At 60.1% G+C, this 13,924-nt stretch overlaps 2 protein-coding genes across 4 annotated transcripts in view; both read left to right on the top strand.

Annotated features, from left to right (window-relative positions):
- Window positions 1-13,924, top strand: part of FSD1 (fibronectin type III and SPRY domain containing 1) — a gene marked incomplete at both ends in the record, with an annotated part of 516,986 nt that overhangs the window by 7,820 nt on the left and 495,242 nt on the right. The window lies entirely within an intron of this gene.
- Window positions 7,525-12,823, top strand: HMG20B (high mobility group 20B). 3 transcript variants are annotated; one of them, XM_080813630.1, is made up of 10 exons: window positions 7,525-7,560; window positions 7,842-7,897; window positions 8,236-8,344; window positions 8,844-9,047; window positions 9,673-9,793; window positions 10,075-10,121; window positions 10,389-10,461; window positions 10,730-10,945; window positions 11,474-11,606; window positions 12,150-12,823. In XM_080813630.1, exons 2-10 carry the CDS (start codon window positions 7,860-7,862, stop codon window positions 12,160-12,162), a joined length of 954 nt encoding a protein of 317 aa, XP_080669756.1. In that variant the 5' UTR covers window positions 7,525-7,560; window positions 7,842-7,859; the 3' UTR covers window positions 12,163-12,823. The 3 variants fall into 3 exon arrangements, with proteins under 3 accessions (XP_080669756.1, XP_080669757.1, XP_080669758.1); XM_080813631.1 differs by having other exon boundaries at window positions 7,540-7,560; window positions 8,155-8,344; XM_080813632.1 differs by lacking the exons at window positions 7,525-7,560; window positions 7,842-7,897 and having other exon boundaries at window positions 8,043-8,344.

Genomic DNA, 13,924 nt, shown 5'->3' with positions numbered 1-13,924 from the left:
GGCCCCAGCCCAGGCGCGCACATGGATGCAGACCGCCCACCCCAAAGCCCACTTTTCTAATGAAAAGGAGCCTGAAAAATGGGTATGGGTGGGGTCATGATAACCTGGCTGGGGAGCCGGGAGATAAGGGGTCAGTGCTTCGGAGGAGATAAGGAGAGACAGAATCTCAAATCTTCCCTCCCTGTGGGGCGTCCTCCCTCTCCCTGTCTCTGGGGGAGTGAAAGTGACGTAAAGAAATTCTTGCCTCGGCTCTACAGGCCATTTAAAAATACTTTCCTGAGTTTCTTTAACATTTTTTTAAAGTTCTTATTTGTTGATTTCAGGCCTCACTACCCCCGAGGTGCGGCTCGAACTCGCGACCCTGAGATAAGAGTCACACGCTGCGCATCGGAGCCGGGCGGGCACCCCTCACCTAAGCTTTGTGTTCGAATTTCTCTTCCCCTTTCCGGCCTTATCCCTGGGGGATCTTACACCGCTTCTTGCCCATTTTGCAGAGAAAACAGGCTCTCACAGAAGTCCCTTGCCGGAGGGCACGCGGCGAACAAGAGGCAGATTCAGGATCCAAACTGGGCTCCCCGCGTGATGGGCAGCGTCTCTGAGTTCTTTATTCTCGGGCAGGGGAGGGCCCACCTGAGGAGGAAAGGTGCCCCGTGTTTACTCTTCCCAGCCCCCCGCGGGGGTCTGGAACCCACAGGGAGCATCCCTCGGCAGACCCAGCACAGGGGGGGCGTTTGGCAGAAACACCAGCATATCTCGGGGTCCTCCCGCCGCGGGGGCGCAGACTGCCTCTGACCTGCATCCTTCCCTCCTTCCTTCCTTCCTCCCTGGACTCCCTCATCCAGCGAACCTGACCCTCACGCGGAGCAGTGCAGGGGCCCCAGAGATTCTGAAGCCCCAGTCGGAAGCGGGGACAGAGCCGGCCCCTCCGTGGTGGGTGCTGGCGCCGCCGGAGGGGTCAGACACCAGACACGGGAGGGCTGGCCGAATGGCAGGCGGTTGGGACGTTACCTCCAGGTCACTGGGGAGCCATGGAAGGCTTGGGAGAGAGAGCTGGGAAAGTCCGATAAGAAGTCAGATGGGGGTGGGGATGGGGCTGTCCATTCCGAAGCAGGCCTGGGCCCCAGGGGTTGGGACAGCAGCGCGGAGCACACACGCCCCCGCCCCCGAGAGAGCAGGGGTGAGATTTGCGGGGAGGATCAGAGAAGGTCCTGCCTTGAGAGAGGATGTGAGGAAGGAGAGATGAATGCCTGCCCTCAGGAACAGGACAGAGACAGGCTTGGGGTCCCGAGAGATCCGGAACACACTTTGATGTCCCCAGAGCGTCCCAACTGCCCCCACCCCCTGCTGGGGATCGGATGTCCTGGTGGCCCCAGTCCACCTGCAGGTGGGAAGGGGGGGTGGGCAGGGGGGGGTTCACTTTGATCTTCTCTCAGACCGGGCTCCCCATGACTAGGAGCACCCGAGGTGGGTGCAGGGTGGAGGGAAGGGGAGGGAGACTTCCTAGAAACCTGGGAAACCTGGGAAAAACGGCCAGGAGCTTGGCTTAGATCCCAGGGTGGCTGTGGGTCAAACCCAGGTGGTCCCCGGCAAGCCCGCAAGCGTCAGTTTCCCTTTCTGTGAAGTGGACACAGAGCAGCCGCGCTGAAGAGGGTCACAGGGCGGCCTAGGGGGGATGGGGCAGGTGTGGATTCAGCCCGCGGATCGGGGTTCGCCAGCCTGGACGGGACTGACACAGGCACCGGCGCGTTCTCTGGGGTGGGGGGCTGTCCTGGGCATCACACGCCCCCAGCCTCCAACTCCAGAAGCCAGGGGCACGCGCTCCCCTCGGCGTGAGTCGTCACAACCAAACATGCTTCTGGGCGTTGTCCGTGTCCCCTGAACTACCCTGGGTGGCAGCCACTGTACTAGAAAATTCTCTGAACAGGGTCTGCAGCTGCCCCGTCCAAGCCAGCTACCACTCCCAGCAGCACTGGCCCCGGTTCTAAGGGAGAACGTCAGTTAAGCTCCTTAAACCCTCCCCAAGACCTCCTGAGGGCAGACGCAGTTATGGTCCCACGTTGCGGAGGGGCTGACTGGGGCACAGTTTGGGTAGATGGCTCAAGTCACACATCTAGGGCTCGGGGCACCTCCCTGACCTTCTGAGGTCAGCAGCCGGGGGTGCCCTGTCCTCAGGGGCCTGAGGCCCCTGCCCACCCCCCCTTTTTTGGGGCAGTTGCGATCCCTGCTTCCCTATTGTGTCCTCAGCCCTCCATCGCCCCTCCCAGTGGACCCCTGTGTTACATCTGTCCCTAAAAAAGCCAGAGGAGGGTTGGGGTGTCCCAGGAGCGCCAACCATGCCCTGACCCTTCCTGGGGGTTAGACTACCTCCTGCCGAGAATAAGAATCACGTACTTCGGTGGGAGGCACGGCTACAACCCAGCCATTCCGTGTCCTCCGACCTCTCCTGGAAAAGCAGCCTAACCCCCCGGGGACCTTGGCATTCAACATTTGGAAATAGGGTCATTGCAGAGGTGGTGGGTTAAGGCGACGGCACGCTGGGGCAGTTGCCCATGGACTCAACACAAGGGGAAAGCTGGGCGCCCGCGCTTGGGGAGAAGCCAAGGGACAATGAAGGCAGAGAGATTGGGGTGACCCTGGGACCAGCCAAGCAACACCCGGCAGGGCCAGCGACCCCCCCGGAAGCTGGGAGCGCCTGGGGCGGATTCTCCCCTAGGCCGCCAGAAGCAACCAGCTCTGAGTTCCTGCGTGTAGGAAAAGTTTTAGTAAGAAGTGGAATATTTGCATAATAACAATTTCAAAAGCGAACGTTTAGGCCATCCTTAATGGATCTTGTACTTCTGGGACTGCCAGTTGGGATTCTGTACCTGGCTTCCTGCTGGACAAAATTTCCCAGGGAGGCACAGAAATGATGCAAAGAAACGAACACGAAATTGATGATTTTAGACAGCTGCGGTCATTGGTTTTAGGGAGGGCTAGCTTTTATTTATTTATAAGATTTTATTGATTTGAGAGAGAGATCATGCAATTGGGGAGAGGGGCAGAGGGAGAGAATCCCAAGCAGATTTCATGGTGGGTGCGGAGCCCTTCGCCAGGCTCAATCTCATGATCCCGAGATCATGACCCTGAGATTATGACCCTGAGATCATGACTCTGAGATCATGACCCTGAGATCATGACCTAAGCTGGAACCAAGAGCTGGTCACACAACCAACAGAACCACCCAGGCGCCCCCACTGAGATCTAGGCATCCAGAGAACTTAATGCTGCTGAGAAAAAACAAGGGGCGCCTGGCTGGTTCAGTGCATGGAGCTGGTGACGCTTGCTCTTGGAGTCATGAGTTCAAGCCCCACATTGGGTGCAGAGCCTAATTGGAAAAAAAAAAAAAAAAAGGAAAAAAACTGCTTTAAAATTTCAGGGCAGAAAGGATCTGCTGTTAAATGCACGAAGGATATAAAGTCAAATGGTATAAATGCTGCTCCTTATAGTGGCTTGTGCGGAGTGTGGGCATGTACGGGCTGTGTGGACCGAAGACGCTTTTATTCTTTCTAAAGACTATCCGCGCAGCAAGATACTTTTCTTGAGGTCAAGGAGCTGCAAATTGCTCTCAAAATCAACCTCAGGAGCGCCTGAATGGCTCGGTCGGTCAAGCGTGGGGCTCTGGGTTTTGGCTCAGGTCATAATCTTCGGGTCCTGGGATCGAGCCCCGCTACGGGCTCCCCACTCTGTGCGGAGTCCGCTGGAGATTGTCTGCCTCTCCCTCTGCTCCTCCCTGCTCCGTCTCTCGCTCTCTCTCTCTTTTTTTTTTAAAGTTTTTTTTTTTTTTATTTGACAGACAGAGATCACAAGTAGGCAGAGAGGCAGGCAGAGAGAGAGGAGGAAGCAGGCTCCCTGCTGAGCAGAGAGCCCGATGTGGGACTCGATCCCAGGACCCTGGGATCATGACCTGAGCCGAAAGCAGAGGCTTTAACCCACTGAGCCACCCAGGTTCCCTCTCGCTCTCTCTTTAACATAAATAAATATATATGTATATATATATATATATTTAATCAACCTCAAAACACTTCCTTTCTTTTTAATGTATGGGGAGACCCCCGAGTTTCTCGTGCGGGAACTTAGGAGCGGGGAGGACAGTTTCTAGCGCAACCCTTGTCAATCAAGCCAAGGAGGCGGGGCTTGGAGGGCAGGGCTTGCCCGACCTTCCAGCTGGGACTTCCCACCTGCAGTATTTTAAGGGAGCAGACACAGGCGAGGGTGGTGCGTCCTGCGAAGCAGGAGAGTGGGGTCTGGAATCTGGGCCTGTCACGATTCCTAGCCCTGGGCTGCCTCTTACAGAAACAGGTGTATTGAGACTGAATTCACATACCATACAATATACCCATTTAAAGGGTGCAGTTCTGGGGCGCCTGGGTGGCTCAGTGGGTTAAAGCGTCTGCCTTCGGCTCAGGTCATGGTCTCAGGGTCCTGGGATCGAGCCCCGCATCGGGCTCTCTGCTCAGCGGGGAGCCTGCTTCCTCCTCTCTCTCTCTGCCTGCCTCTCTGCCTGCTTGTGATCTCTCTCTCTCTCTCTCTCTCTGTCTGTCAAATAAATAAATAGATGTCTTTTTTTTAAAAGATTTTATTTATTTATTTGACAGAGATCACAAGTAGGCAGAGAGGCAGGCAGAGAGAGAGAGAGGAGGAAGCAGGCACCCCGCTGAGCAGAGAGCCCGATGTGGGGCTTGATCCCAGGACCCTGAGACCATGACCTGAGCTGAAGGCAGAGGGCCCACTGAGCCCCCCAGGTGCCCCCAATAAATAGATGTCTTAAAAAAATAAAGTGTGCAATTCTGAGGTTTTTGGTTTGGTTTTTTTTTAAGATTTTATCTATTTATTTCAGGAAGAGAGAGATAACAAGCTGGGGTGGGGGGAGAGAAAGAGGAAGAGGGAGAAACAGTCTCACTCTTGAGCAGGGAGCTCGACATCAGGCCCATCCCAGGACCCCAGGATCATGACATGAGCCAAAGCAGACACTTAACCAGCTGAGCCCCCCAGGCGCCCCCTGAGGCCTTTCATATATTTACAGTTATGCAACATCACTGCAGCCTCATATTAGAACATTTTGATCACTCAGAAGGAAACTCCTTGCCCATCCGCTGTCTCTCCCCATGCCCCGTCCCCACGAATTCCCAAGCCCCAGGCAACCGCTCATTTGCTGTCTCAATGGATTTGCCTGTTCGGGACCTTTCGTATGAACAGAGCCACACACTGGTGGTTTTTTTGTGACTGGCATCTTTCACGGAGCCTCACGTCTTCAAGATGCACCCCTGTTGCCGCATGAATCAGCAATTTAATCCTTTTCCCTTTTTAAAGTTTATTTATCTTCATGATCTCTATACTTAACATGGGGCTCGAACTCACGACCCGGAGATCAAGAGTCTCGGGCTACTCCCACCGAACACCCTTAATGTAAACCTTAATGTAAACCACCCTTTTTATGGCCACTAACGTTCCAGAAGATGAACAGACCACATTCTGTCTATGGGCTCATCCACGGATGGACATTTAGGTTGTTTCTACTTTTCGGACGTTGTGAATCGTGCCAGCTGTGAACATCCGTGTGCAAGTTCCTGCGTGGACACGTGTTCTCGGGTCTCTTGGGTATAACCCTAGGCACGGGATTTCTGGATCACATGGTAACTTCATGTTCAAGGTTTTGAGGAACTGCTTGGCTGTTTTCCAAAGCCCTTGCCTCTGAGAAATTTACTGTATTTCTTCATTTGTTTATTCAGCAAATCTGGTTGAGTAGCTCCTAGACGTGCTGTTCTAGGAGCTTCGGAGTTAAAAACCACGGGCCCATAAAACAGCCACTTAGGCCACATCACCAAAGCTGGGCAAAATACCAAGTAACTGCAGCTTCGACATCCCCCAGAGACGTGAAGTCTTAATGGGTCAGCCGGGAGCTTTCCCTCTCCACCCCAAAGTTAAAGGAGAGAATCTGTCTTAATTCGGCCTCCTGCTCTGCCCCGGCTACGGGAAGGTGACCTCGCGAGGAGGAGCGATCCTTTCTTCTGCCCTGCTTGGAATGTCCTTGCCCCTCCTTCCATCCCATATAACCTTCCATTTTGCAGTGCTCTTTGCAGCTCCCGTCTACTTGCTGCGTGGAATGCTGTCCCATCCATGAGTCCCTCGACAGAGCCAATGACATCCTCAAATCTATTCCGCCAAATGTTCTTTAGTGGTGCCTGGCTGGCTCGGTCATACAGAGCATGAGAGTCTTGATCTCAGGGTAGGGAGTTCTAGCCCCACATTGGAGGTAGAGATTACTTAAATAAATGAAACAAAAAAATTTTTTTAACAGAGGAGACAAACATGGAGAAAAATTAAGACAGGGTGTACAGGGTAAACCTCATTGAGAAGGCGACATTCCAGCAAAGATCTGAAGGAGATTAAGCAGTGGGCCAGGCAGGTAATCAGGAGGAAAGGGGACAAGAGGTGCAAAGGCCCAGGGGCGGGGGGTGGGGTGGGGTGGGGTGGTGTGTGTGTGTGTGTGTGTGTGTGCGCGCGCGCTCGAGAGAGAGAGAGAGAGAGAGAGAGAGAGAGAGAGAGAAATGAAATGGACGTATCTGTATTTGAGGAACATCAAAGAGGCAGAGAAGGGAAATGAGGGCAGAGTGCTGATGTGGGCAAGTCGTTTGGGGTCTAATAAGACATCGTGAGCATTCAGTGACCCCAACTGTCACCCTGAGAGTAGGGGAAGTCCCAGTTCAGGCCATAAGACCACACTGCCGAGGTGGGGTGGGGGGGACGAGTGGCCCCTCAAATCCCAGAGCGGGGCCTCCCGCCCCTACATCTTCACGATGTAGCCTTCTTGTCTCACTTCCTCTTTCCAAATGCTTTCAGCCCAGTTCTGGAGCTCAGCTCCGCAGCATCTCAGCAAGGTCTCCATTGCACAGGGAAAGCAGAGCCCGCCGGGGGAGAGCAGCCCGCGCCGCTCACCGCAGGACTCGGCACAGCGGAGGGCCGGGGACCCTAAATTCAGTGAATAGATGGCCAACCTCCCCGCCAGGTTTGCAAGACACAGAGACAGGTCCCACCTTGTCCTGGGGCGGGTAGACCTTAACCCCCTTTCCTAGCAACTAGCCGCCGTCTCCATGACAACTAGGGAGGGGCCCGATCTGGCCCTGCCGGTCCGGGGATCCCTCAGGGGCGGGGAGCCTCGCCTGCACTCGGAGAGGAGGAGTCCGAGCCGCGCCTACTGGCCCTTTAAGGGGCTCCGCCCGGCGAGGCCTCACAGCGCCCCGATTGGTCCCGAGAGCGGCCGAGCGCAGCCGAACTTGACGCACCCGCCCGCACCCTTCCCGATCCACCTCCCACGCGGCCCAGCTGTTGCCCCAGCCAATCGCCGGCCGGCGCGCCAACCTTCATCTGCATGGTCACGCCCCAGGGAAAGACTGCACCCAATCCGATAGCTCGCGGAGGCCGTATTAGCATGCCGGGGGCGGGGCGAGCGGCAGGGGCGGGCTCGGGGCGGTTGGTTGGAGCGGCGCAGCAGCAGAGAGGTCCGGGAAAGTTTCTTTGGAGGTGAAAACAGCCGCGGAACTCGGGGCCCTCCGAGGGGGTGGGGGCAAGGGGGGGCCTGGGGCCGGGGAGGGGCCCCTCCCGGACCGGGGGAGGGTGGGCCGGCCCTTCCGGGGGGCGATCGCCCAACAAAGGATCCCCGGGGCGGCCGCCCTCGAGGGCCTCCCCGCCCCTGGATCCGGCCCCCCCCAAACACCCCGGGCCCGGCATTCCGGAGCTCCCCCGCCGGGCCACCCCGTCGGCGGCTCGGGCGCCCCTCACTCGGCCACGCGTCTGCCTTCCAGGTGGGGCCGGGAGCGGCCATGTCCCACGGCTCCAAGCAGCCCGGCGCGGCCGCCGCGTGAGTGCGATATCCCCTCCCCCAGCCCACTCGGGGCTGCAGCCCAGCCCCCGCCCGCCCTGTCGGAGCTCCTCGCCCCGCGCCCCCCAGGGTCTTGACTCCCCCCACACTGCCGGGGCAGGACCTCCCCCTTGCGTCCCCACCGGCCTCTTTCCCCGCCACTCCCCGGCTCAGTTCCTCCCAGAAGTCCCTACGGCCCCCCTAGTGCTCCGGCCCCGTCCCGCGGGTTTATGACCCCCGCAGACTCCTCCTCCCAGGACTCGGGCCCCCTCCGTGCAAGCTCCGCGGTTGGGGATGGAGGTGAGGATGGGGGTGACCCTGGCGTCCCGTGGCTCCAGGCCGGCGGGCGGCAAGGCTCCGGGGCAGCATGGGGGCTTCGTGGTGGCTGTCAAGCAAGAGCGCGGCGAGGGCCCCCGGGCCGGCGAGAAGGGGTCCCACGAGGAGGAGGTGAGTCCCGGGTCCCTGCGAGGTGGTGGGGGAGGCTCAGGGACTCGCCCGTAGCCTGGAAGCCCCACCCCGGGCTAGATTTGAATTCGCTGTGGCCCCGCCCACAGTCCAGATTTTCCTCGGGATGGTGAGGCCCCGCCCCATGCCACATGCCACGCCCCCAAGAGATCCTCTGCCACTAAGCCCAGGCTCCGCCCATCGCCCAATACCAGCTCCGCCTACTACCCTGTGGGAGGCACCTTCGTGTCGTCGTGTGGGTCCTTCCTCCCACAGAGAGGCGACGCCCACGCCAGAGGCCACGCCCACAAGCGGGGCTTAACCCTGTCCCAGATGACCAGTGCCCAGGACCTCGGAACCCCGCCCTCTCCCAATTCTGGGCCTTGACCAAGCCATACCTACAGGCCTTCCCGGCCCCGTCTCCTGGATAGGCTCCGCCCACCCCCTCTAGACCTCTCCCAGCCCTCCAGGCCCCTCCCAATGGCGCGGTCTGGTTCTGCAGCCGGTGAAGAAGCGCGGCTGGCCCAAGGGCAAGAAGCGGAAGAAGATCCTGCCAAATGGGCCCAAGGCACCGGTCACCGGCTACGTGCGCTTCCTGAACGAGCGGCGTGAGCAGATTCGCACGCGCCACCCAGATCTGCCCTTTCCCGAGATCACCAAGATGCTGGGTGCCGAGTGGAGCAAGCTGCAGCCGGCCGAGAAGCAGGTGTGCAAGGCGGGGGCTGCCCCAGGACCACTGACCTTGGCCCGACCCACTCGGACACTGCCCTGCAGCTACATCCCCCAAAGGACAGAATGTGGAGGGTCCTTGCTCCCGCCTGGAGAACTGACCGCTCATGGGCTCTCCCCAGCAGGCTGAAGCCAGGGGAGGCCAGCAATAGGCAAGAATCAACGTAAAACTTAATAATCAACGTGGATAGGTGTAAGGAAGTCAGGGCTGGGGGCCGGATTTTTATGGGCTGCCTTCCGGTTTTCAAGTCCTGGTCATTAACTTAAAATTGCAAAGATCTCAAGGAAACAAAACAGACCAGTAGCTTGCGCCCTCTAAGGGGGACTTCAGCAAGCGAAATGGGTGCGGGGGGCGGTGGGGAGGGCAGTCCAGCCTGGAGACGGGCACCTGCGGTCAGACAACAGGGAGAGCTTGAGAACAGCGGGAGTTTGCGCGGAGGGCCCTGAGCTGTGGGCCGAGGAGGCAGGTTTTGTCTCCAAGGCCAGTAGGGAGCTACGGGAAGGTGGGGCACAGTGAGCTGAGTGAGCCAGATGGGGTGTTGGTGGCGGAGGCCTGCCGCCCCTGCCCCTGGGCCCGGCCGAGCCTCCCGCTGCCCCACCAGCGGTACCTGGACGAGGCGGAGCGGGAGAAGCAGCAGTACATGAAGGAGCTGCGCGCCTACCAGCAGTCAGAAGCCTACAAGATGTGCACGGAGAAGATCCAGGAAAAGAAGATCAAGAAAGGTGGGAAGGGACCCAGCCCCCAGGCAGCTGGGCGCCGGCTCAGAGACAGGCGGCCCAGGCGGACCCAGCCGCCCTCCTCCATGGGACTCCCCTAACCAGAGTGCTGACCTGGGGGCACACAGACACTGGGGGGCCAAGGCACGAGACTGCCCCAGGACGAGTAGGGCTAACTGGGGAGGTAGGGTATCCCAGGCAGGGGGGTGGGCACTCGCAAAGCACTGTGTGTGCTCAGAGGAGACCCGCCGGGCGGGCTGATCGTGCCCTCCTCTCTCCCCCACCAGAAGACTCGGGCTCTGGGCTCATGAATACCCTCTTGAATGGACACAAGGTAAGTCCTCCTCCTGCAAGGACCACGGCTGGGCGAGAAAGGTCTGGAGGTCATGAGACCCCCCCCTGGGTGAGCCACGAACTCATGGGTGCAGGCGAGTGCCCGCCTCCAGGCGTGCCAGCAGAGGTGGGGCCGCTTGCACGTCGTGGGATGTTGTTAAAAGGACTTCAACCCACCTGACCAGAGGAATCCCTCCCAAGCTTGAGGGACGTCCCGGAGGGGTCTTGGCAGCCCCCCCAAATTTGTCACCTTGTCCTGTTGTCCCAGGGTGGGGACTGTGATGGCTTCTCCACCTTCGACGTCCCCATCTTCACTGAAGAGTTCTTGGACCAAAACAAAGGTGAGCACTGACCAGGGGTTCCTGGGGAAGCGGGTGCCAATGCCGGAGATGGTGGGTGGGGGGGATTGACCCCTGGAAAAAGCAGAGGCGCCCACCTCTCCGCCCCCCTCCCCGCCCCGCCCCGCCCCCCGGGGCTGGAGGCAGAGCGGTGACAGCCGACCTGGCGCGGGGTGGGGCGGGGGTGGGGGACACAGCTAAGGCAAAGTCGGCAGAGGGCGTGTGGGGGTGGGGACGCGCCAGGCTCTGACCCGGCTCCCCCACGCCGCAGCGCGGGAGGCAGAGCTTCGGCGCCTGCGCAAGATGAACGTGGCCTTCGAGGAGCAGAACGCCGTGCTGCAGAGGCACACGCAGAGCATGAGCAGCGCGCGGGAGCGCCTGGAGCAGGAGCTGGCGCTGGAGGAGCGGCGGACGCTGGCACTGCAGCAGCAGCTCCAGGCCGTGCGCCAAGCGCTCACCGCCAGCTTCGCCTCGCTGCCGGTGCCGGGTGCGGAGGCCCCGCCCCCGAGCGCCGAGGCCCCGCCCCCGAGCCGGCCCCGCCCCCTGTCGGGCGAGCTCCGCCTCCCGGCCCCGCCCCCAGCCGCTCCGAGGCCGGACCGCGGACGCCCCGGCCAGCCCCGCCCCCGGCCGTGCGACTCCAGCCCGAATGGCCCCTCCCCGGCGTGAGCTGAGCACGCGCCCGCCCTCGCTGACCCCTGCCCTCGCCGGCACTGCCCGAGACCCCCCCTCCTCCTTGGCCTTCCGCGCTCTGGCCTCAGCTGACCTTGGCTACTTCCTCCTCCCTAGTTTGTAAGCCGGCCCCCCCCCGCCCCCCCCCCCCCCGGCCCGGGCCTCGGCCTCACCGCTTTGCATCTTCCGCCCCATCCAATGCCGCTGATGCGCCTCGCCTCTGGCCCCCTCCCCGGGCCCCTGCCCTTGGAGACCCACCCCCCGCCTCTGACCTCTGCTTCTGTGGGTCCCCGGCCGCGTCGACTTTGCCGCTTGGCTCGGGTGACCGCTCCCTGCCCTCCTCCAGGCACGGGCGAGACGCCCACCCTCGGCACCCTGGACTTCTACATGGCCCGGCTGCACGGCGCCATCGAGCGCGACCCCGCCCAGCACGAGAAGCTCATCGTCCGCATCAAGGAGATCCTGGCCCAGGTCGCCAGGTGTGTGCCGCGGCGGGTCACCCCCGGGACTGTGCGCGGCCCGGGTGGGGCCGCCCTGCGCCGGGGTTGGGGGGCCACTTGGGCTAGACCTGCCTTGGGCCCCGCGGAAATGACTGGATTTCGTCCTCCGTCGGGGTTCCGGGAGTCGGGGCGCTGCCGGGTGGGGTCGGGCTGCGGGATCTTATTCCGAGGGCACCGCCCACACGCGATCCACCCGGTGGGGCTTATTTGCTGCGGGCGGCCAGTGGCGGGACCGCTGGGGGGCGCCGGTCCCATTGCGGACTTTATGAATGCTGCTGGGGCGGGATGTGCCAGTCCCCCTTGGCCAGTGGGATCCACTGGGGGGACCAGAGCTTCCCCACAGCTGCTTGGGGCTTTTCTGGGCGGCTTCTAGCTGCCTGGGTTAGGGGGGATTGACTCCAGGCCCCCACTATGGCATTTGGAAGAACAGAGTGTTGGTGGCTTCTGGTGACCCCCATCCTGGGGTTCAGGGCTGATAAATGATGGTTCCCCATCACAAGCCCCCCTTCTCTCCTGTCATAGTGAGCACCTATGAGGGTGTCCACCGCCCCACGGATCCAGAGAAGACTGCCTTTGGTCACGGCCCCTTCCCCACCCCATGGAGGAGGATTGGGGGTCCACCTTTTGGGGCCATGCCCAATCCTGCACCTTGGGGGCTCCAGCCCCCCCAAAATTAAATTTCTACAGCATCCCTCTAGCTTTCGATTCCCCCAGCAGCCTGACCTGAAAAATCACCTGCTGTACATGAAATGCCTAGAACCCAGAGCCCCGGGGCCCAGCAAGGCCCGCTCCCCGTGCACAACACTACAGGGACATGGGAGCACCACAGGAGCTGCGGAACCCAAGACACAAGGGGCCCTGCAGCCGCTGGCACGCTCAGGGTGGGGAGGGTTATACCTGCTACACTGGCTCTCCTGGACCGGCGCAGGGACAGGGTAGAAAACCCCACACCTGCCACGCTGGGACCCCCAGCAGGTGCTCACCGCAGGCTCACCCCCACCCTGAGGCAGGCACGCTGCAGGGACCTGCTCTCATACTCGAGGTGGGGCCCTCTGCTTGTGGCCTGCACCCCAGAATTGGGGGGGGGCTGGTCCTGACCGCCCCTTCCTCATCCAGCCGAGGGACCTTTGCCGAGGCAGCCTCTGCCTTTGCTCAATCTGGACTTTTTAAATAAAGAAAGTGGAATTTGAATTTCCAAGCTTGTGAATGTTTTTTGGGGGGGGTGGGAGGTGGGCTAGAAGGTGTGCCCAAGGCCCCCAAGACGCCCCTGCTGGGTGTCCCAGGCCCATCCTCCACCAGTGCCTGGCAACCACTGACACATCCCCCCCCCCCCGGGTCTGGGTGTGTCACACGCGTGGGTTCACACCTGTGCGGCTGTGTCTGTTCCGTCCCTGAGTGTTGTGGGCTCGGGGTCCATCCCCGGGGCAGCGCGTGGGCGCCTCGCTCCTTTTCGTGACTGACTAATACTCTGCTGCATGGACGGGCCGTATCCTGTTACCCCTTCTCTGCGGATGGACGTTCTGGTGGTTTGGGCTCTTGGGAGGCTAGTGTGGTGCGTGTGCGGCCACTGGAACACCGGCTCTCAGTTCTGCAAGCGCGGATCTGCTGGTCCGGGGACGTTCGGCGCTGGACTTCGCAGGAACGCTCTCTGCGACTTTCTGTGTAATGCAATATTCAAGCCATCTTAAAATTTTTGGAGAATAATTTGACAAACGGGATGTTGAATCATGTCCCCTCAAAAGATACGCTGAGGCCCTAAACCCCAGTCCTCAGAATGTGACCTTATTTGGAAATAGGGTCGCTGCGGATATAATTAGTAGGGATGAGGTCATCGGGAGTAGGGTGGGCCCCCGATCCAATGTGACTGGTGTCCTTATAAGAAGACAAAGATGCGGACCCAGACACAGGAGACAGCCATGTGACCACAGAGGCAGAAATGGGAACAATGAAAGCTGCCAAAAAGCGCCAAGGAGGGCCGGCCACCACCAGAAGCGAGGACAGGCAGGGAAGGGCTCTGCTGAGGTCTTGGAGGGAGCGTGGTTTTGCTGACAGGCTGACATCACACTTCGGGCCCCTGGAAGCAAGAGAGTAAATCCCTGTTGTTTTAAGCACTACGGCCACCCCAGGAGACTAATATAACTGGATACTGTCACCTCCCCACCCCAGGTCCCTTGTCCCCTGCCTCCCCAACACAGGTACCCCCGTCCCAAATTTGGAGTTTTTCAGGCAAGCCTTTCTATAACTTAGCCCATAAGCCTGTCTTCCCAAAAGAGTACTGTTTTGGTGGGGTTTGGTTT

Source organism: Martes martes (assembly GCF_963455335.1).
Source record: "Martes martes genome assembly, chromosome: 1".
NCBI lineage: Eukaryota > Metazoa > Chordata > Mammalia > Carnivora > Mustelidae > Martes > Martes martes.
The sequence above is the reverse complement of the archived record's forward strand: the minus strand, read 5'-3'. Positions and strand labels throughout refer to the sequence as shown.